General features: G+C 31.5%; 2 protein-coding genes and 1 long non-coding RNA gene across 3 annotated transcripts; 2 read left to right on the top strand and 1 right to left on the bottom strand.

Annotated features, from left to right (window-relative positions):
* Positions 1-11058: 11058 nt before the first annotated feature.
* On the top strand, positions 11059-12441 carry LOC116344722 (40S ribosomal protein S3a-like). Its single transcript, XM_031773401.1, has 3 exons — positions 11059-11434; positions 11732-12041; positions 12134-12441. The coding sequence occupies exons 1-3, from the start codon at positions 11094-11096 to the stop codon at positions 12290-12292; spliced, it is 810 nt and encodes a 269-aa protein (XP_031629261.1). The 5' UTR covers positions 11059-11093; the 3' UTR covers positions 12293-12441.
* Positions 12442-13573: 1132 nt separating this feature from the next.
* On the top strand, positions 13574-16710 carry LOC116344723. Its single transcript, XR_004201450.1, has 12 exons — positions 13574-13797; positions 13999-14054; positions 14248-14312; positions 14513-14552; positions 14728-14792; positions 14980-15028; positions 15224-15275; positions 15491-15542; positions 15828-15863; positions 16077-16130; positions 16341-16388; positions 16605-16710. It is a non-coding gene; the product is annotated as an uncharacterized LOC116344723 (long non-coding RNA).
* On the bottom strand, positions 16669-18140 carry LOC116344721 (protein-lysine N-methyltransferase EEF2KMT). The gene is made up of 4 exons (XM_031773400.1): positions 17920-18140; positions 17263-17839; positions 16966-17193; positions 16669-16904 (listed from the first exon to the last, which is right to left on the bottom strand). The coding sequence occupies exons 1-4, from the start codon at positions 18040-18042 to the stop codon at positions 16789-16791; spliced, it is 1044 nt and encodes a 347-aa protein (XP_031629260.1). The 5' UTR covers positions 18043-18140; the 3' UTR covers positions 16669-16788.
* Positions 18141-18204: the final 64 nt, after the last annotated feature.

Raw genomic sequence — 18204 nt, 5'->3', positions numbered from 1 at the left:
GCTCATAAAGTTGAAAACAGTTTGTTTCTCTTGTTTGGATTTTGATTTATCTGCAAGTTCTTAAAAAAGGTAATTAAAGCAAGACGCTTTAATGAAAAATCATGTCTGAAATATTGCAAATCTCCATTTATGATATTTAAAACCATTGTAACTAGATTAATTATTTGTGAAAACAAGAAAATGCTTTCAGCTGCCTAAGCTAACAGAAACAGTGTTTTTTTTTTGGTTTCACAAAGTTTTACTGCACATGATTTAATCAGTACATTAGTTAATAAAAGAATATTTCCTGAATGGTAGGATAAGATTTGATACTTTCGATTTGGTGAGGTTCTTTTCATAAGAAATAAAAAACCAACATCTCAAATAACGTTCATTTTTACTCATCAGATAATTTTTTTCTTCTCTTTGTTGATTTTGTGTCTCTCTTTTGTGACCTGAGTCAGCAAATTTAATGACGAAATTATAGTCACATTTAAATTGGTTGAACGGGAATTATATTCTATGTGTGTGTGTGTGTGCTTGAACAATTTGGTTGTCATTTGCAGATGGGTTTCAACCTATTCGACCGGTGAAATAAGCAAATGAGGTTCGCAAGTGAGCCGAGACCACGTCTCACGCAAATATAATAATTTCATTGTCTTTTTACCTGCGTTTATTTACCCTATGTTTTTCTTTATTGCCCAAGTGAACGATCTCTTTTTTTCAATTCTACATCCAAAAAGAGAAAATTCAAACAAAAAAGTCAAATTGAAAAAGATGAATTAGTTGAAGAAGCGTTTTGTTGTGTGAAATTCTATGCTGACAGAAGATAATAATTGATTATATAATTTCAGAATTTCAGGTTAAAAGTTCGACGATTCATCAAAAATAATCGTCTCAATAACTAGCCACAAGACATTTCTTTCGTTGAAATTGATCGATAAGTTAAGATCATATCACTCAGAAAGTGCGTTCTGAAAATTACACAATTTTAACACTGGTTGGTAATCTAAGCCGATGTCCCATGAAGAGGGAACAAACAGTTTGAAGACTTTATTGTCCGGGATAAATCGAGTTTCCAAATAATTTTGAGCAATGGTATCGTACCGACATATCTGTTTGTGCAACATATTAGAAGAAAATAGCAATTAAAAAACCATTTTATTAATGGTGGTGCAGAAATGAGACTTCAGAAAATCTTGTTTAACAGGTTGCCGGTTTGAAAACCATTTTTCACATATTGTAACGCCAATATTGTTCAAAATGAGTCAGTACCAAGAATTCTACGGCATTCTTTTTTTCAAAAGGGTCACTTCTGGAAATCACGCACTGTAACAAGAATGGTGTTAACAGAGAAAAACAAAATACTCATTTTTTTCATTCTTAGTAAAGTAAAGGAGTACAGTGGAGTAATGCAAGCGAATGTGCACAAAAAGAAATTGAATTTATGTCTTTGAGATAAAATTATGAACGCATTTTTATTTTTTATTTAAAGAAAAAAAACATACATTGTTGCTACAAAATAGAACCTGCCGTACGAATGCTATGTGCACTGCAACATTGTTTAAATAAACTTACTGCTTGAGCACTTAAAAAAACCATTGCAATTGTAGTTATTTTTTTCTCATCGTTAATGGGATAAAACAAATTTGCTGTAGAGTTAATTCATTTCATTAGACTGCATTTATTAAAACGAATGTTTATTCAACAACATTTAGTTATTCTTTCAGTCGAAAACAGGTTTCGCAATTGATAATAAAAAAATATATATTATTACAATTTGCAAGCCTCAACTTCTTTTATTTCATCACCCCGGATTGATATTTTAATTTTAAAGAAGACAACAAAAACTTTGGTTCAAGAATAAACATAAATGAAATCAACTCTAGGTAGTCCTGTCGTGAAATGAAAACTTTTACAATCACTTTGACTCTCTATATTAAGTTCTTTTCTTTTGTGTAATTTAAAAATCAACGTTGTGTATATTATACACATGATCGAAACTGGAGAATAGCGTATTTCGTGTCAAATTTCTTTCTAGGGCTCATGTATTGTTATAGATAAGAAACTAAACAAAAAAGAACTGTTTTTCGAGTTTGGTTGAGTCATTTTTCAGTCAAGTATCTAAACTAAAATGTAACACACGCTTAGATATGGCGAAACTCACACTTGACGATTATTATTGAATATCAACAAATGCTAACAATGAGGCAAAGAACAATGAATAATGAAATTGCATCCGATAAATAAATGGTGCCTATAAAATATGGTTTTGTCTTACATTGCACTTACTATGGTTGCCAATTTTAGCGGTAATTAGCAATCTCATTTGTAAGTTTTACAATTCTTTTTTTTTCACAACAATCGGTACCTGATGCATTCTCACAATACGAATAAACAACGCAAATAATGATCATCATTGAAAAGAGTTGCTGCTGAATATGTCATTGTTAAGTGTAGAGAATAAAAAAAGAAAAAAAAATTACTATGCGAATTAAACGTAGATCATATGACTAAAATTGAATTTACTGATAAGGCAAAAACCAGCAAACGTGTACTATTTTTATACTGTCCACTGCAAAGATATTGACTGGACAGTTTTTGTAAATAAACAATATGCGCGGTGCTATATTTTTTTCTTTCCGAACGGAAAATGAATTTAATAATATAAAGACTTGATAGTGCACGAAATTTTTTTTGTCGTCATCGCGTTTTTGTCTTAAGCGATGCATATCGAAATTGTCTGCTATTAAACCGGGCGTTGTTTATTTCTTTTCATGACTCCTAGCATACGATTTGAATTATAATTGTATGTATAAGAACATGGGTTGTGAAAAAAAGAGACCCGATCGCTGCTCGGAGACAAAAAAAGACAGCGAGAATAAAGCACTCACTCACCTTGAATTTTTTGTGTCGTTTGCTAAATATGTCTCGGTATGATTTTTCGCTGGTTTTTGTTCTTTGCACGCACGCCTTTCACAAACGCTGATTCAGTCGTTTTATTATATTCTCTTCTCTCTTTATTTTGTGTACAATTTTTTTTTGTCGATAAAAAAACCGATAAGTTTTTTTTAACAGTTCAAACTTATTCACTCAATCAATAAATTTGCCGAGTTTTTAATTCGCTGAAAGTTAACACAATTAATTTAATTTTCTTTCTACCTCGTCTCTTTTTTTCTCGCTCTCTGTCATCACAATGTAATTAACTCACACAAAAAATGTGATCACAATCGTCAACCGATTTTATTTAGAGTATCTCAAAATATATATATGCTTCGAATTTGTTTTAATTGTAATTTTATTCATCTTTCCGCAATTACGTCATTTGTTTGATTAATTAAATAATTAGGCTGCATTAAAATGTGAAATTCCACGGGAAAAACTGCAACATTTTCGCTAATATGCCTTTGAATTCCAGCCGTGCATTTCAAAATAACAAATAAACAGACTCATTTACATTGTTCGCATATTCGTAAGCTTGTACACAATGGAATGCACAATTTTTGATGGCATGAACAAAAAGATATTTATATATATAAAAAAAGAGTTGGCATGGCGTAGACACAATAATTGAATAATTGTTATCACAACTTATTGTTGCTTGATTAATGCATGAAGAATGCAAGACCGTTTTCAGAGACGGCGCAAATCATAACTGGAGTTTTTACATTAGTGCTCAGGGATTTTCAATGAAATGGCAGACAAAACATACCACATTTATATTTATTATTTAGATTTTAAAATACGGGAAATTGTGCGTGCATTTTACAATATTTGTCGATTCATCGAACTGGCACAAGTTTTTATTACATTTTACTATTTACATGCGAAAAATCAACTAATAAAATCGAAGGTTAAACGATCATGATCACATACAACGTGGATAAATCACAATGACCAGACTGTTAACAATATCACACATCATTTATTTGTTTCAGTCGATAAAAATAATCGTTTACATTTAAAGCACATACACGGTCACATCGATCGAAACAGAGCAAATTGTTTGAAATCAATTTACAAAATTTCGACTTTTGAATGGGACTTTTTTTGAACTAACCGGTATTTAATATTCAATGAAATGTAGATACACTGAATTTACTTTTACGAGCCTCGTTTAAAAATCAATTTTTCAAACGAATAAAAATAACGTTGTTGATTCTTGAGCTAATGAACGAATACTGAAAAACATTCGGTGAACGAGCACAAACGAGAGCTCACGTTAGCCAAACTAATACATACACATAGACATGAACGCATGCTGTTTACATTGATCGAAACTCTCTTACCGAACCAACATCGTACAATCGGTGCGAGTGTATGTCTATGCATTTACGTGTGTGTTATACCTCTCTCCAATGGCTTCTCCATGTATGGTCGGTTAGCAATGAATAAAGAAGCTCTATACGTTTGTTGTTTATAAGTTTTCTAGCAGGCGATGAAGAAAACAAAAACAAAGAAGAGCGATGTTGAGCCAAAAAAAAAAAACCAAAGCAATCATAACAACAAGTTGTACAATCAGCAAGCACATAATATGTATGTATCTCTTACATGTGCTGAAGATAACGTGCATTTTCCAACTATCAAATAATTCGAACTCAATCAACAACAGTATCTTTAGTAGAGAAAAAAAACGCACTATTATGGTAAAGAGTCACCGCTGCGTGTTTTCTGTCAGTTTGTATATTTATGTTTTATCTCTCTCTCTGAAGATAACGTTGATCAAATCTGTGTATCACTAATTATCTATTGGTTAAAGCAAAAGATTTGATTTCACGTACGATGTGAATTACACATTTTCAGCACAGAATATGAATTGGGGTTTTGGGCTTTCTCCTATCAAGAATTAATAATAATAATATATTATAATCGAAAAGGGGTCACATCATTCAATCGTTGCATATATTTAATGTTTATTTTATATTCGCCGAGAGATAAAACTCGGTGATATCTCTTTGGTAAATAAACCGACTCGTTAACAAGAACATATGTAATTTATTCATACGTGGTAATTATATTCAACAAACACATTCAACATCGTATATCGCCATCATTTACGCGCTTCTAACTAGCCGCTCTGCAAAGCGGCGTGCGCACAACGAAAGGTGTAAACACATTTGGAGGCATAGAAAAGAGATAACAAAATTGGCAAAAATTCTGATAAACTCATCACAAAAGAAATCACGATTTGAAAAAGGCGACATGTGCTACCACCTAGATTATAAATACAACCGATATCATGTGGAAGGCATTGTGCAAAGCATAAATTTTCGAATGTCGCCATGGTTTTTTTTAATGAGTAATCATTTGTGCAGTATATGTGAGTGTGTGTGTGGAAACATTTTGAAAATGTCGATTGAAGAGGCCGCAGGCACTCGTCAAAATCATGTTAATAAATATTTATTACATGAAAAAATGCAATGCCACTGGCATATAAGATTCAACGTATGACAGACGACCACAACGACCGAAAACCGGCTGAACCGGCGCACAATTAAACCAAAAGTGCCGAAAAATGAAAATTCGCGTTACGTAAAACCTTGAAAAATGAGAAAAATAAGAGAAAACACGTATAATGCACCTGCAGCTGTCCCGCTTATTATTAACGTTGACTCAATTTCGGCATCCGATCACACAAAGGAAATGTACGACGCAATTTCTATTAAGCAAAATTAAAATATGTCTGAAATACTCGCGTAATTCTTCGTAGGTTATTTTATTGCTTTTATAAATTTTGGTTGCACTTTGCAGTTTTCCTGTAATTATTATTTTACACAAATTAAAAATACACGAAGCAAAATGGGTGCGGAACTGCATTGTGCTGCCTAACAAGCCAATTAAATATGTTGTTGACCTGATGTCGCTAAAATGTTTTAGCCAAAAAAGACGACCATTTTGCACATCAATCAAGCCGATAAAATAAATTACGGTGAATTTACGAGGATCATGCCAATGAAGTATGGCGGCATGTAGCAGGCATTTGAGATGAAATACGCAACCAAAAAAAGGAACAAGTTTCAGCGATGCTATCAAAAGATTGAAGTGGCCATGTTATTTGAAGCCGCACTCTTTCCTCGAAATCTGTCATAATCAGTTTGACGCTTTTTTTTTCTCTCTTCCCAATGTTGACACTGAAGGTGCAGAAAACATAAAAAAAAACGCAAACATACTTTTGGGTGGCATTCAATTTGTCACATTACTCCTTTGCGAATAAAATAAAATTTAAATTCTAAAATAAATTTTTTGGATACGACTCAAAACGGAGAAAGGTTTGTCATAATTTTGTTTACGATTCTCACGAAAATTGTTAATTTTATTAACCAAAAAAAGATAGGTATTTACATAGTTTGTTTCAATCATCGATGGATATGTGATATTAAATCAAGAACCGCCGTTCTCTGAAGAACTCTGACTGCGGACTGTGATTTATTCTTTCGACAACTTTATTCGGCATTAGTAATGAAGCCGAATGAGGCAAATGAGTGAATAATCAAAGAAATGTTATGCAAAACGATTCGTATTATTGTGACATAGGCGCTATCCCGAACAAATGTTTCGAAGAATGAAAAAAATAAAAGAATTCAAATTCCTTTTTTTAGAAAACCATTTTAAGTATCTTTTCTTTCGTTATGCGCCATTCGATGCTGTTGAGATAAAATGATGAATAGATAACATTGAGTAAAAACGACGTGATAGTTAACATTATTATACTCGTCGTCGTCGATGGCACTAAAAGTTAGGAGAATTCTAGCTGAAAAAATATGAGAACGAATGTGTTTTAATTAGGTAAAACTCACCTGTCATCTAAATTTAAATTTAAGAATGTGTTAAATAACCAAACAAAGCGATCTGAATAGAGCGTCAAATTCAAAAAACAAAAAAATGCTTTTCGGCTGTCCTCATCCAAATCAAATAGAGAATATTATGAAATCCACTTTTCTCATCAATCGAAGATCTTAACACCTTGGAAGGAACAGCATCGAAAATCATTAATATCTTTGCCGATGTATATTGGCATAGGTTATAAATTTACGTAAACATCTTTATGTGTCTATTAAATTTCACGTGTTCAAATTCATATTTTTGCCATAAAATAAACGGTGCCATTTTTTTATTTGTATTTTGTTAGCATGATCAAAGATTTGTTTATCGTTTATTTCGAATAAAAATACAATATATGATGAACTGTGTGTTTAGTGCTATCGCGTACCTTTGGCTTGAATCTATTTGAGCATTTTTTTTATTTGTTATGCTAATGTTTGTAAGCGTTGGTTTTTATTCTTGTTTGACACGAAAGAGTTTCGTGTCAATTGTTGAAGGTGTCATTTTACGAATGCTCAATGAATTGTGTATTTTGCTCATTACATATTCTTCTCGAAATGATTTTATGAAAAAATCATTTAAATTTGAATGGGATATATAAGCTTATACAGAGTTAACAGAATTTAAAGCCCGTTGAAAACTACATTGAATTTATGCCATTTTGAACAAATTGTGTACCAGAAAAGAATCAAAAAGAGAAAAGAAACAAATCATTATTCAATGCACTATTAAAGATGAAATTTCCACGATCAAACACTAACACACGTCAATTCGAATTTCAAATTCAAAATCTACGTTGAATCAAGCAACATTGAATAATGTATAAAAATTCATATGTGAGCTGACAATGTGTTCTGGTTTTTTTTTCTTATTCACTTCACTTAAAATATAAAGTTTGAATGAAGACAGAGCGCACCTCGAATTTCTAATTTTCAGATTGCGGGCGTTGTACATCAACTGCATTAAAATGAGACAGACAAACATGATGTGCTTGGTTCGACATTCATTTGGGTTATTCGTGTCATTTGTTGATTTTTCAACAACAATTATTTTTTGAGAAAGTTGAATCGAACATCAAATGGTTAAGAAATTCAAATCGAGACGCTAAAGTGACATCAAATTAAAATTATATTCAAGAACATCGCAAATGGCGCACTTCACGTTGTGCGTGGATCAATTGGATATGCACGAAAGTTGGAAGTGCCGAACAAACATCACTGAATTATATGAGATCTGTTCTTATATTATTGAATTCGCTTTTACAATTTCTTTTTTTTTTGTAGTGTAACGAATATCAATTACTGTTCTTTTAACTCTTCGAATTTATAGCAATTTTCAAACGATGATTTGATTCATTTGTGTATGCGTTGAAAAGTCGGAAAAACATTAATTGCAAAGAAATAGTTCAATCATCATGAAATTCGTATATAGTTTAATGGGTCAACCATACTAAGTCAAGATCAATATTGTCCATTTTCATTTACAATTGTTTGTTAAAAAAAATCATGGAGTATTTGTTATACTATTGTCACGTTTTTGAAATGTGTTTATTTATCAAATCATTTATGAACACGATAATATTTCTCCCATAAATGGATGCAAAACGGAAGTTTCTCTTTATACGTTGACTTTCCGTTTGGATTATAATAGACACATTTAAAATTGCTCATAAAGAGGAAATCATATTTTTATGACTTATATATAGGAGCAAAGTGTCTGGCTTGGCTGGTTGTCAATGAAATTATCAATTGAGAAAGACGAAAAGGAAAATGAAATTAAATCATTTATTCATTGATATTGATTTTATATCGGTCAAATACGAGCATATGGCTCGAATAGTGTTCAATGCTAACGTAAATAATCTTATTCTGTACAGCGCTGTCCAATATAGGAAACTAGACTGATTTAATCCGTGAAGCAATTTTATGAATTGCCATAACACCAACTAACTGCATTGCTTGTAAAATTAAACGGTTCTTTCTCTTTCCATAGAGAAATAGCTAGAGCATAAAGCACATTAGAACATATTGAAAACAGAAGCATTGGCAATTTGCGCTGCATTTTATTCAATTTTTTTTTGAAAAATAACATTAAAAACTATTTCGATCATCAAAATCCAATTGTTCTTTCTTCGCATCACATACGAAAATATAAAAATCATAAAAAACGTGTTCTCATTGCGATATCGAATGTATACCTTGAGTGTACGTTCCTTAAGTTTCAATCCTTTTGGTTTGAATTATTCAAAGTATGATCAAAGATTTCGCACAAATGCATGGGAACCGTTCAAAAGAAAACGAAGAAGAAAACAGAAAAACTCTCAGCCCGATCAATGATGTCCTACTGTGTAAGATATCAACTAACTAATTCAACATCAGTATTAATTCTTGGCTTAGTGTGTTCAATTGAACATGTTCATCTATTCAAATCGAGCAATAATAAAACTTGAATATTTTTTTCCTCTTTCTCAAAAACCAGACCATCCTCCATTTATCTATATATTCTATGCATTTTGATATGAATAAATTGAAGACGAGCCAAATACAATGATAGCGCGACATGCTCAACAGCAGACGAGAAATCAAAGACGAAACGGCCGACAAAATTGATGTTCATTGTTTGTTGTTTTCTCGGTTATTCAACGCATGCATTCGATTTTTTTTTTCAATTCTCTTCCTTTGACCACAAAACACACAGAGAAAGAAAGAAGAGAAAAAAACGAACAATAATACACAGGCACACACATCTTCACCTTCTTCTTTGTTTTTTTTTTTTTTATTTTTATTTTGTTCAATTCGTTTGTTTGTTATTGATGCCACAGAATAGCAATACACGCATCGTGGCTGCTCATCGGTCAATATTATATGCACGTTGTACGGTGGATTAAAAGCGGAATTCGTTCTGCTGCTACTTCTTCAATCAAAAATAAAATAAAAAGAGCTAAAGAACTGCTTGATTTTATTTCTTTTTATCATATTCTCTTTCCATTTTTATTGAGATTATTTTGTTGGTTTCCAGTGGACGTGAGTCGTTTGTCTAGTTTTTAGTGTTAAAGGGCCAAGAATAGATATTGAAAATGCGTCTTATCATTATTTTCGGTTTACAAAAAATATTCCGATGAACATTTAGGCGTTCTAATCAGCTTTTCATTACCAGATAGAATTAATTTTGTTCTTTTTTCATATTCAACGTTATAAACGCATCCATGTACCCGCCTTTATAATCAACCATTATATTTTACAAACAGCCATTGGCTCTTAATCCCAATAAAAAAAAAGCGAGAAAGATAAAATATTAGTGTGATAAAGTGAATTTGGTTCTATTAGAATTGATGTGAGAATTGGAGCCAATAAATGCACACTGATGGCGGATAGCCAATGCATTATGATTTAAATCGATTTCGGCGAGCTTCGGAATCGAGAATAAAGGCAACAAAATATTCATAAATATTTTTGACGCGCATTTCATTCAATTTCTATGCGACATGGTTTTGAATTGTCAAAAGAAATCCAAATATAAAATCCTTTTCAAACCCTCTTTTACATGTGAACAATAGATACCGTTCAATATATTCTAATGAAATCATTATTCTCTTTCCACCCGTTGCTTTCAATCTCGTTTGATTTATGGGGAGCAACAATATAAAATACGAAAAAATGTGGTCCCATTTTTACAGCGCTTGTTTATTTCCTACAAACATTTACGATGAACAACAATAATAATAATAAAGTGAATGTATTGAGAATTTGATCTGTATATCACTGTGTATTTCGATGAGACAAAGAATATTCAAGTTATTTTCTTATTTCAGGCCATTCAGGATATAAGAACAATGAGTTTGTGTTTTTGTATTTAATTTAAGAATGCAATTACTTACTTAGCGCAAGAAGCATCAAGGTTTATGAAATCCTGATATTATTTTCATATTAAAATATTTGTGCTCGATATTTAATTCATATTTATTTGATTAATTTTCTGTTTTGAACTTATTTTTTCGTTAAAAGTTCAATATCTCAAAATGTAATAGATTTCACCAAAAATCTAGCATAAATATCATGAAACATGCTATGGTGTCGATAATGTAAACCACACAAAAGACATGTTTCATAATATCACCATTACAAATGCCTTAAAATGTTGTAGTTACCAGTATAAACGGTAGTTGAAACTATTGAACTTGCCACAGTGACAGATGTGGTGAAATCGAACCGTTGTCAACTTCACGCAAATTCGCATCCAATGTCAAGCCATGTGTCTCTTTATTCCGTCTTTTTCACAATCGGTCGACAAGCATGGCAGTCGGAAAAAATAAGGGCCTCTCGAAAGGAGGTAAAAAAGGTAGCAAAAAGAAGGTGATTGATCCGTTCTCACGCAAAGATTGGTATGATATCAAGGCACCAAACATGTTTGCCCAACGGCAAGTTGGAAAAACCTTGGTTAATCGTACCCAAGGTACAAAAATTGCATCGGAAGGTTTGAAGCACCGCGTGTTCGAGGTTTCATTGGCCGATTTGCAAAACGAAAATGATGCTGAACGCTCATTCCGTAAATTCAAGTTGATCTGCGAAGATGTCCAAGGTAGCCACTGTTTAACCAACTTCCATGGAATGAATTTGACCACCGACAAATTGCGGTAAGTAATTTTTTAAATGATAATAAATAAGTGTTCCAGTTCCATGAAAAGTGCATTTACTTAGTAGTGTTAACATAACCTAAAAAAAAATTGACTGTGTTAACGTGTTTTATGTGTAATCCAACGAATGAAATGAAATCATAAGTGAAATGTTTTTAAATTCAGATTAAAATTGTAGTGGCTATTGAAATAAATGTGATTTTTTTATTTTTTCGCTAAAAATCGGGTTGCTTGCATTTCAAAGACTGACTAACCATATCCAATGCATGACTAACGTGGGGTTTTATTTGATTACAGTTCAATGGTCAAGAAATGGCAAACACTCATCGAATGCAGCATCGATGTTAAGACCACCGATGGATACTTGCTCCGTGTGTTCGCTATTGGATTCACATCAAAGGACGCTATGTCGCAACGCAAAACTTGCTACGCTCAACACTCGCAAGTTCGTGCCATCCGTAAGAAGATGAGCGACATCATCACCCGTGATGTGACCGGTTCGGACTTGAAGGAAGTCGTCAACAAGTTGGTACCTGATTCCATCGCCAAGGATATCGAAAAGGCCTGCCACGGTATCTATCCATTGCACGATGTTCACATTCGTAAAGTAAGTTCAGTGCAAAAACAATTACATTTTTCAATATATGTAACAAATAATTTCGGCTTCGGTACTAATTCCGTTTCCATATGTTCATTCAGGTAAAGGTTTTGAAGAAGCCACGTTTTGACTTGTCCCGATTGTTGGAACTTCACGGTGACGGAAGTGGCGGTAAATCAGCTGAAGGTGTTACCAATGCCGAAGGTGTCGTTGTTGAACGCCCAGAAGGATACGAACCACCTGTGCAAGAAGCCGTTTAAATCTACACATAAACTTTTTAATCATACAAAAAATTACACAACAAATGTGTACATTATACATCAAACATTTCCTGTGAATGGCCTGAGAAATATTTTTTTTCAAATAAATTTTGGTGCCACTCATGAATGGTTAAAAAAAAACATATAAATGATGGAGTTTTATTTGCTGAAAAACAACACACGGTAATTGAATTATTATTGCGATATTTAATTCGATTTTATTTTATTCATTCACAGTATATCAACCTTACATCTCATCTATAAAGGTATGTTTACTTCATCATTTTTTCTTATTAAAATACTTTAGTTCTTTTTAAATGAGGATAAAAATTAATTTGATCATCAATGATAAAATTAGCTAAATATATGGTCTTTTGCTCCTATCTGATTTTTTCACCAATTAAAATATTTGATATTTTATTTTTGTAAAACATAACTCATTCAATGTTTTCTTTTTCATTTTGCAGCTGTAGCTGAACCATCAGTATGGATTCCACAATTCAAACGGTAATTATTGTCTTATATTTTGAAAACACATTTATAAATTTCAAATGAGGATAAAAATTAATTTGATTATCAATGACAAAACTAGCTAAATATATGGTCTTTTGCTCCTATCTGATATTATTCCAATACATTTACTATTACACTTTATGCGGAAGAGCCTCCATTAATTTAATCGTTTAATTCTGATCTTTTACAGGTTCAAAGTGATTTGATTTCATTATACATGTCAACATTTTGCCGAGATAAATTAAGGTAATTTGAATTTTTGCACAAAAACATATGTTTTCTAAATGATGACAAATTTAATCCGAAGTTCATTGACGATTACAACATTCAAACTTAAACCAAAAGGATTCTGATACATTTGATTATTCAGCAATTTTATACTGAACTAACTATATGCATATAATTCATACGATGTTCTATTTTTTGCAGATTAAGTCATCAAAACGACCAAGAAGCTCACTGTTTTCTGCAGATAGTCCCAATAAAGGTAAATAATACTTCAAAAACTCATATTATCAAATAGTTTCTTTTCACGATGAAAAAACTAATCCGAAGACCATTGACGATTACACATTCAAATTTAAACCAAAAGGATTCTGAAATTTATGATACAAATATTTCATTATGTCACACCCTTTTTGGCATTGCTTGTTTGACTAATTTCTATTCTTTTTTAATTTACAGAATGAAACATAATTCCATTCAAAGGAAGTGATCCAAAAATGTGGCAACTTCCAGAGGTAAATATAATAAATTGCATATGGTATTGACATTTGAAAATGATGACAAAACTAATCCGAAGTTCATTGACGATTACACAATCAAACTTAAACCAAAAGGATTCTGAAACATATGATTTCATAATCAATATTATGCGAAAGCTATCAAAATCTTTATTAATTCACGCTTTACTTTTTAACATCAGATCAATGGGGGCAGTTGAGGTTCAGAAGTAAAACCGATTGGAAAAGACAAGACATTTCTTGATTTAGGTACTTATATTTATATCTTTCATTTTAAACTTGATACACTTAAATGACTTAAATGATGACGTTAATGTATAGTTCAATTGATATTCAATGAAACCAACCTCAACACTTCTGAACCGATCAATTATGATCACGATTAATTTAAACAATGTCTTTGCCTAAAAATTGACTTATTTCATTTCAATTGTTTTTGTTCCTCATCAGTACCACTTCGTTTGGCTAAATAAAACAGGAGTTGAGTTGAGATGCAATAAAAGAAGGTAATTATACTATCTTATTAATCATTTTCTTAATTTGAATGATGACCATTATTCAAGCTCCCTCAACTGAATAGAACCCATTAAAAAACCATGTGGTTACCCAGCAATGTCTGATAACACTCTCATTTAACCAAAAAAAATGTTTTTACATGTATAATTGTAAACTTATGATATATTTTTTTTATTTTGAAAGATTACCAAAGAAAGCAAATATGATGTGCTGTTATGAACTTAGAGAACTCTTCTGGAGTGAAATTGGTAAGCAAATATCTTATTAGTATTTCACATAAAAGTTTAATTTAAATGATGACCATTATCAAGCTCCCTCAACTGAATAGAACCCATTAAAAAACCATGTGGTTAACCAGCCATGTCTGATATCTTTTTAATTAAATATTTTATGATGACTACAACATGCACAGGTCATATAATAAGTTGAATTTTCTTTTCATTTTTAGGATGGGCAATCGGTTGATTCAAAATAGTGGAGCATGACGGGTAAGTATTTCAAAATATTTCAATATTCATTGAGTTCATTTTGTGATGAGAAATTTACACAGACCTGTTCATAAAACCATTGATGAGCCAAGCGCATCTGATTACATTTCCTAAAGAATCATATATTTTTTTTATCAATATTTCATACGTCTAATGGACTTATATCTTATTTTAGATTTCAGATTGGCTCATGTTTGGACATAATGTCTCATTCTCATCCAGCGCCAAAACTTTATTCAGGTAATTGTTATTTTACTGCTAAAATGCATGAAAGACTAGACCAGTCACAGTGATGATTTAAATATTACAGACCTGTTCATAATATTTTGATGAAAATAATATCCTGAAATTATAATTCATTTATTAAATGCATTCAAATTGAAAGTTAATGTTTTATACTAACATCGTCTGTTTTACATTGTTTCAGGAATCCATTTATGGTTCAAAAAGTGCAACACTATAAATCATTGACAATGGTAAGCATCAAATGTGGTTGATTTTCAGTTGTAATGAGATTCAATGATGTTTTACTTTTATTTTTCGTCTCTGACTTTTAGGCATTCCATGCTTAAATGTAGACAAACTTAGTACTGATTTCAATATTGAAGTCAAATATCAAATGTTTGTTTTTATTGTAATTTAATATTCATTTTCTTTTTCCTCCATTCTAGATGGCATTCAGAAGTATGTGAAGGTGGATCTCAGATTGGTTTGAATTTAAAGGTTAATATTCAATAAGTGTATTTAATTTGTTTTCCATTGATTTAACTATGATGACTACAAACCTCAGCTCGCTTTGATATCTGTGAAGAAAACTTGTTCCAATATCCAACGCAAAAAATATATTACCACTGAAGTTAAATTATTTAAAATTAATTAAATCAACAACATTTTAAAATTCGAGTAAAATAAAATTTGTATTTCGTGCTTTTTTTCAGGAGCGTTCACATCGTGTGTCATTGATGTGTGAAAAATTCAACATTTAAAAAGGTATGTGCAGAACGTTTACATAGTTATTATTTAAATAAAATCGATGATGCATTGCAATGATTAAAATTTTGCGCTTGAGGGTCAGGTGAACGGACTCTGTAACAGTTCGACTATGAATTTTGTAGAGTGGGTGATTTTCACCTGCTGAACGGTTACTAGGACTTAGTAAATGGCCTTGTGATTGTCAGATTATGAGATCTGAGCAATGTTTTCGAATATTTATTCGATTTTTTTTACAATGTGCAACTTCCATTCAGTTCTAATAATCACTTTTATTCGTTACAGATTTCTTTTCAATCCCACAAACAAAAGATCAATCAGGTAATTATAATTGAAACAATTTTTATATTTTAATTTATCATATTTTTAAATGATGACCACAAACCTCAGCTCGCTTTGATATCTGTGAAGAAAACTTGTTCCAATATCCAACGCAAAAAATATATTACCACTGAACGTTTTAAATGAATATTATCGGTAGTTTGTATAAAAGTAAAATTGGGAACTAAACAAAGTGTTTTTCTAAATTTTCAGGTCTGTTCATTCGATGAGAGTCAATAGGATCGATACACGGAATTTGGACTTTATGTAAGTATAATCAATAAAATTTCTCTCTTTCTATACAAAAATTCATTTAATGATGACCACAAACCTCAGCTCGCTTTGATATCTGTGAAGAAAACTTGTTCCAATATCCAACGCAAAAAAAATATTACTACTGAATGTTTTAAATGAATAATTTTTAAGCTTAATAAAGTCAGAATGGAGAATTAATCGATTTTTTTCTTTTTTTTAAAGGAAGACATTAATCGCGGCAGGAGGAAGTTGAGTTAATCGTCGAAAAACGTAAGTGAAATCAATATAATTTCTATCTCTTTCTATACAAAAATTCATTTTATGATGACTACAAACCTCAGCTCGCTTTGATATCTGTGAAGAAAACTTGTTCCAATATCCAACGCAAAAAAATATTACCACTGAAAATAAATTATATTTCGAAAACTTTCGATAAGAGTTTTTCTTTCAATATTTTACTAATTTCTTCTTTTTTATTAATTCCAGGGGTGAGTAAACTGACTGTCGGAGCCTGAAAGTCGAAACTGTGATCAATTGAAATACAATAAAGTTTTGAATAAATTGAGATTTTATTTAAACAAAAAAACAAATGTCTTTTTATTTTAATTTCCCATTGCTCAGTTAAACCCAGATGTTATACGATGGAAAATGCCGATACGGTAAAAACTGTTTATTGTCTTTTTTTGGTAATCGAGTAAAGTTTAATTGGAGAAAACTCATTTGGTTCCCAATAAAGTAGTTTTGAAGTAATGGTAGGTTCGACTTGATACTGAAGTCCAAATGTTCCTGTAATGTACAGGTTACGAATTAATTTGATTTCAAATATGATTCAATTAAGTCAATTTACCAAGTTTCATCAAAAATTCGTGTTCAGTGTCCTCATTTCGAACAGCGTTCGCTAACATGAATTTCTCACAATTATCACAGTGATCAAAGAGCATTCGAACGGTAGTTAAGAGTGATTCAAACAATAAATTGTCATAGATGACATCTGCAGCTATGATTAAGTCCACTTGCATTAGACGTTCTTTGATAAATTTCTCAGTTATGGTCATCCAATCTAACATCATGGCATCTTAAAATATTAAAAAAATGTAAAGAAAATAAGTGAAATTCCATGACTTATATATTGAGTTTCAATTACCGATCACAGTTTGGGTGCCGTGGTGAAAACGATCGTCAGACGATTTTTCAAAGTTATTGTGCACATTTTCTAGTAAATTTTCAATAACTTTTACATGACCATCAGTGATGCAAATGGATTTCGGTGAACAACATTTTGCTATGATTAGACTACTGAGTCCAGTACCTGCTCCTAATTCGATAACATTTTTACTGTCAAATATGTTTTTATTTTGAAGGGCCCATTCACTTATGGCCAACGCTGATTCCCAAATATTAAGGCCGGTCGTACCTTGCGATATTTTATTTCGATTTTCTTTGAGAATTACTGTCTGAAAATCATCATTTTCATTTGCTCGAATGCGATAGTGCTTGTAAAAATATTCGGCATTTTCATTGGATTTGGATTGATACGCGCAAAGTGTTGTATACAAGTCGTCATGAACTTCAATAGCCTGACTTTCCAAATCATTAATTACAAATCTTAGGAAACGAATTACATAATTCGTATCCAGCGGATATTTCTGAAGTATCACCAAATCCACAGTTTCATTTAGTAAATTCTTTTGTGCATCCCATGATAGATCCTTTAATGTATCCTATAAAAAATATTCAACAATTTTGCGTCAAATTTTAGAGATATTAGACCATAAAATATTTGTTTGGCTTTTTGGATTACCTTCCATGCGAACTTTTTTATTGGCAAACAACACAAAAATTGTGTTTGAATGTCTAACAAGCAATGATTTTCAGTTTTCATTGTAAACAGCGTGCATACCAAACGGAACTTAAAAGTAAACATCAATCATACTGAAACAATGTGCTATCTTTGACGTTTATTTCCAGACCTATACGCCCTCTACAAGACACATATTTTAAATTTAAAAAAAGATTTTTTTTTCTTGTTGAATAGAGATGTTTAATTCATATTGTGTCTAGGTTTAAAAATAGGAATATCTATCTC

The sequence above is a fragment of the Contarinia nasturtii genome, unplaced genomic scaffold (genome assembly GCF_009176525.2).
Source record: "Contarinia nasturtii isolate CC-2019 unplaced genomic scaffold, AAFC_CNas_1.1 Cnas_scaffold_1182, whole genome shotgun sequence".
NCBI classification, from domain to species: Eukaryota; Metazoa; Arthropoda; class Insecta; order Diptera; family Cecidomyiidae; genus Contarinia; species Contarinia nasturtii.
Note: the sequence above shows the minus strand (reverse complement) of the source record. Positions and strands in the feature narration are given on the sequence as shown.

Coding starts and splice junctions, on each gene's coding strand:
- LOC116344722 (XM_031773401.1), top strand. CDS start 11,094: ATGGCAGTCGGAAAAAATAAGGGCCTCTCGAAAGGAGGTAAAAAAGGT. Junction 11,435..11,731: donor TTGACCACCGACAAATTGCG/GTAAGTAATTTT, acceptor ATTTGATTACAG/TTCAATGGTCAAGAAATGGC. Junction 12,042..12,133: donor ACGATGTTCACATTCGTAAA/GTAAGTTCAGTG, acceptor ATGTTCATTCAG/GTAAAGGTTTTGAAGAAGCC.
- LOC116344721 (XM_031773400.1), bottom strand. CDS start 18,042: ATGTTTACTTTTAAGTTCCGTTTGGTATGCACGCTGTTTACAATGAAA. Junction 17,194..17,262: donor CGGCACCCAAACTGTGATCG/GTAATTGAAACT, acceptor TAATATTTTAAG/ATGCCATGATGTTAGATTGG. Junction 16,905..16,965: donor CGAATTTTTGATGAAACTTG/GTAAATTGACTT, acceptor TGTACATTACAG/GAACATTTGGACTTCAGTAT.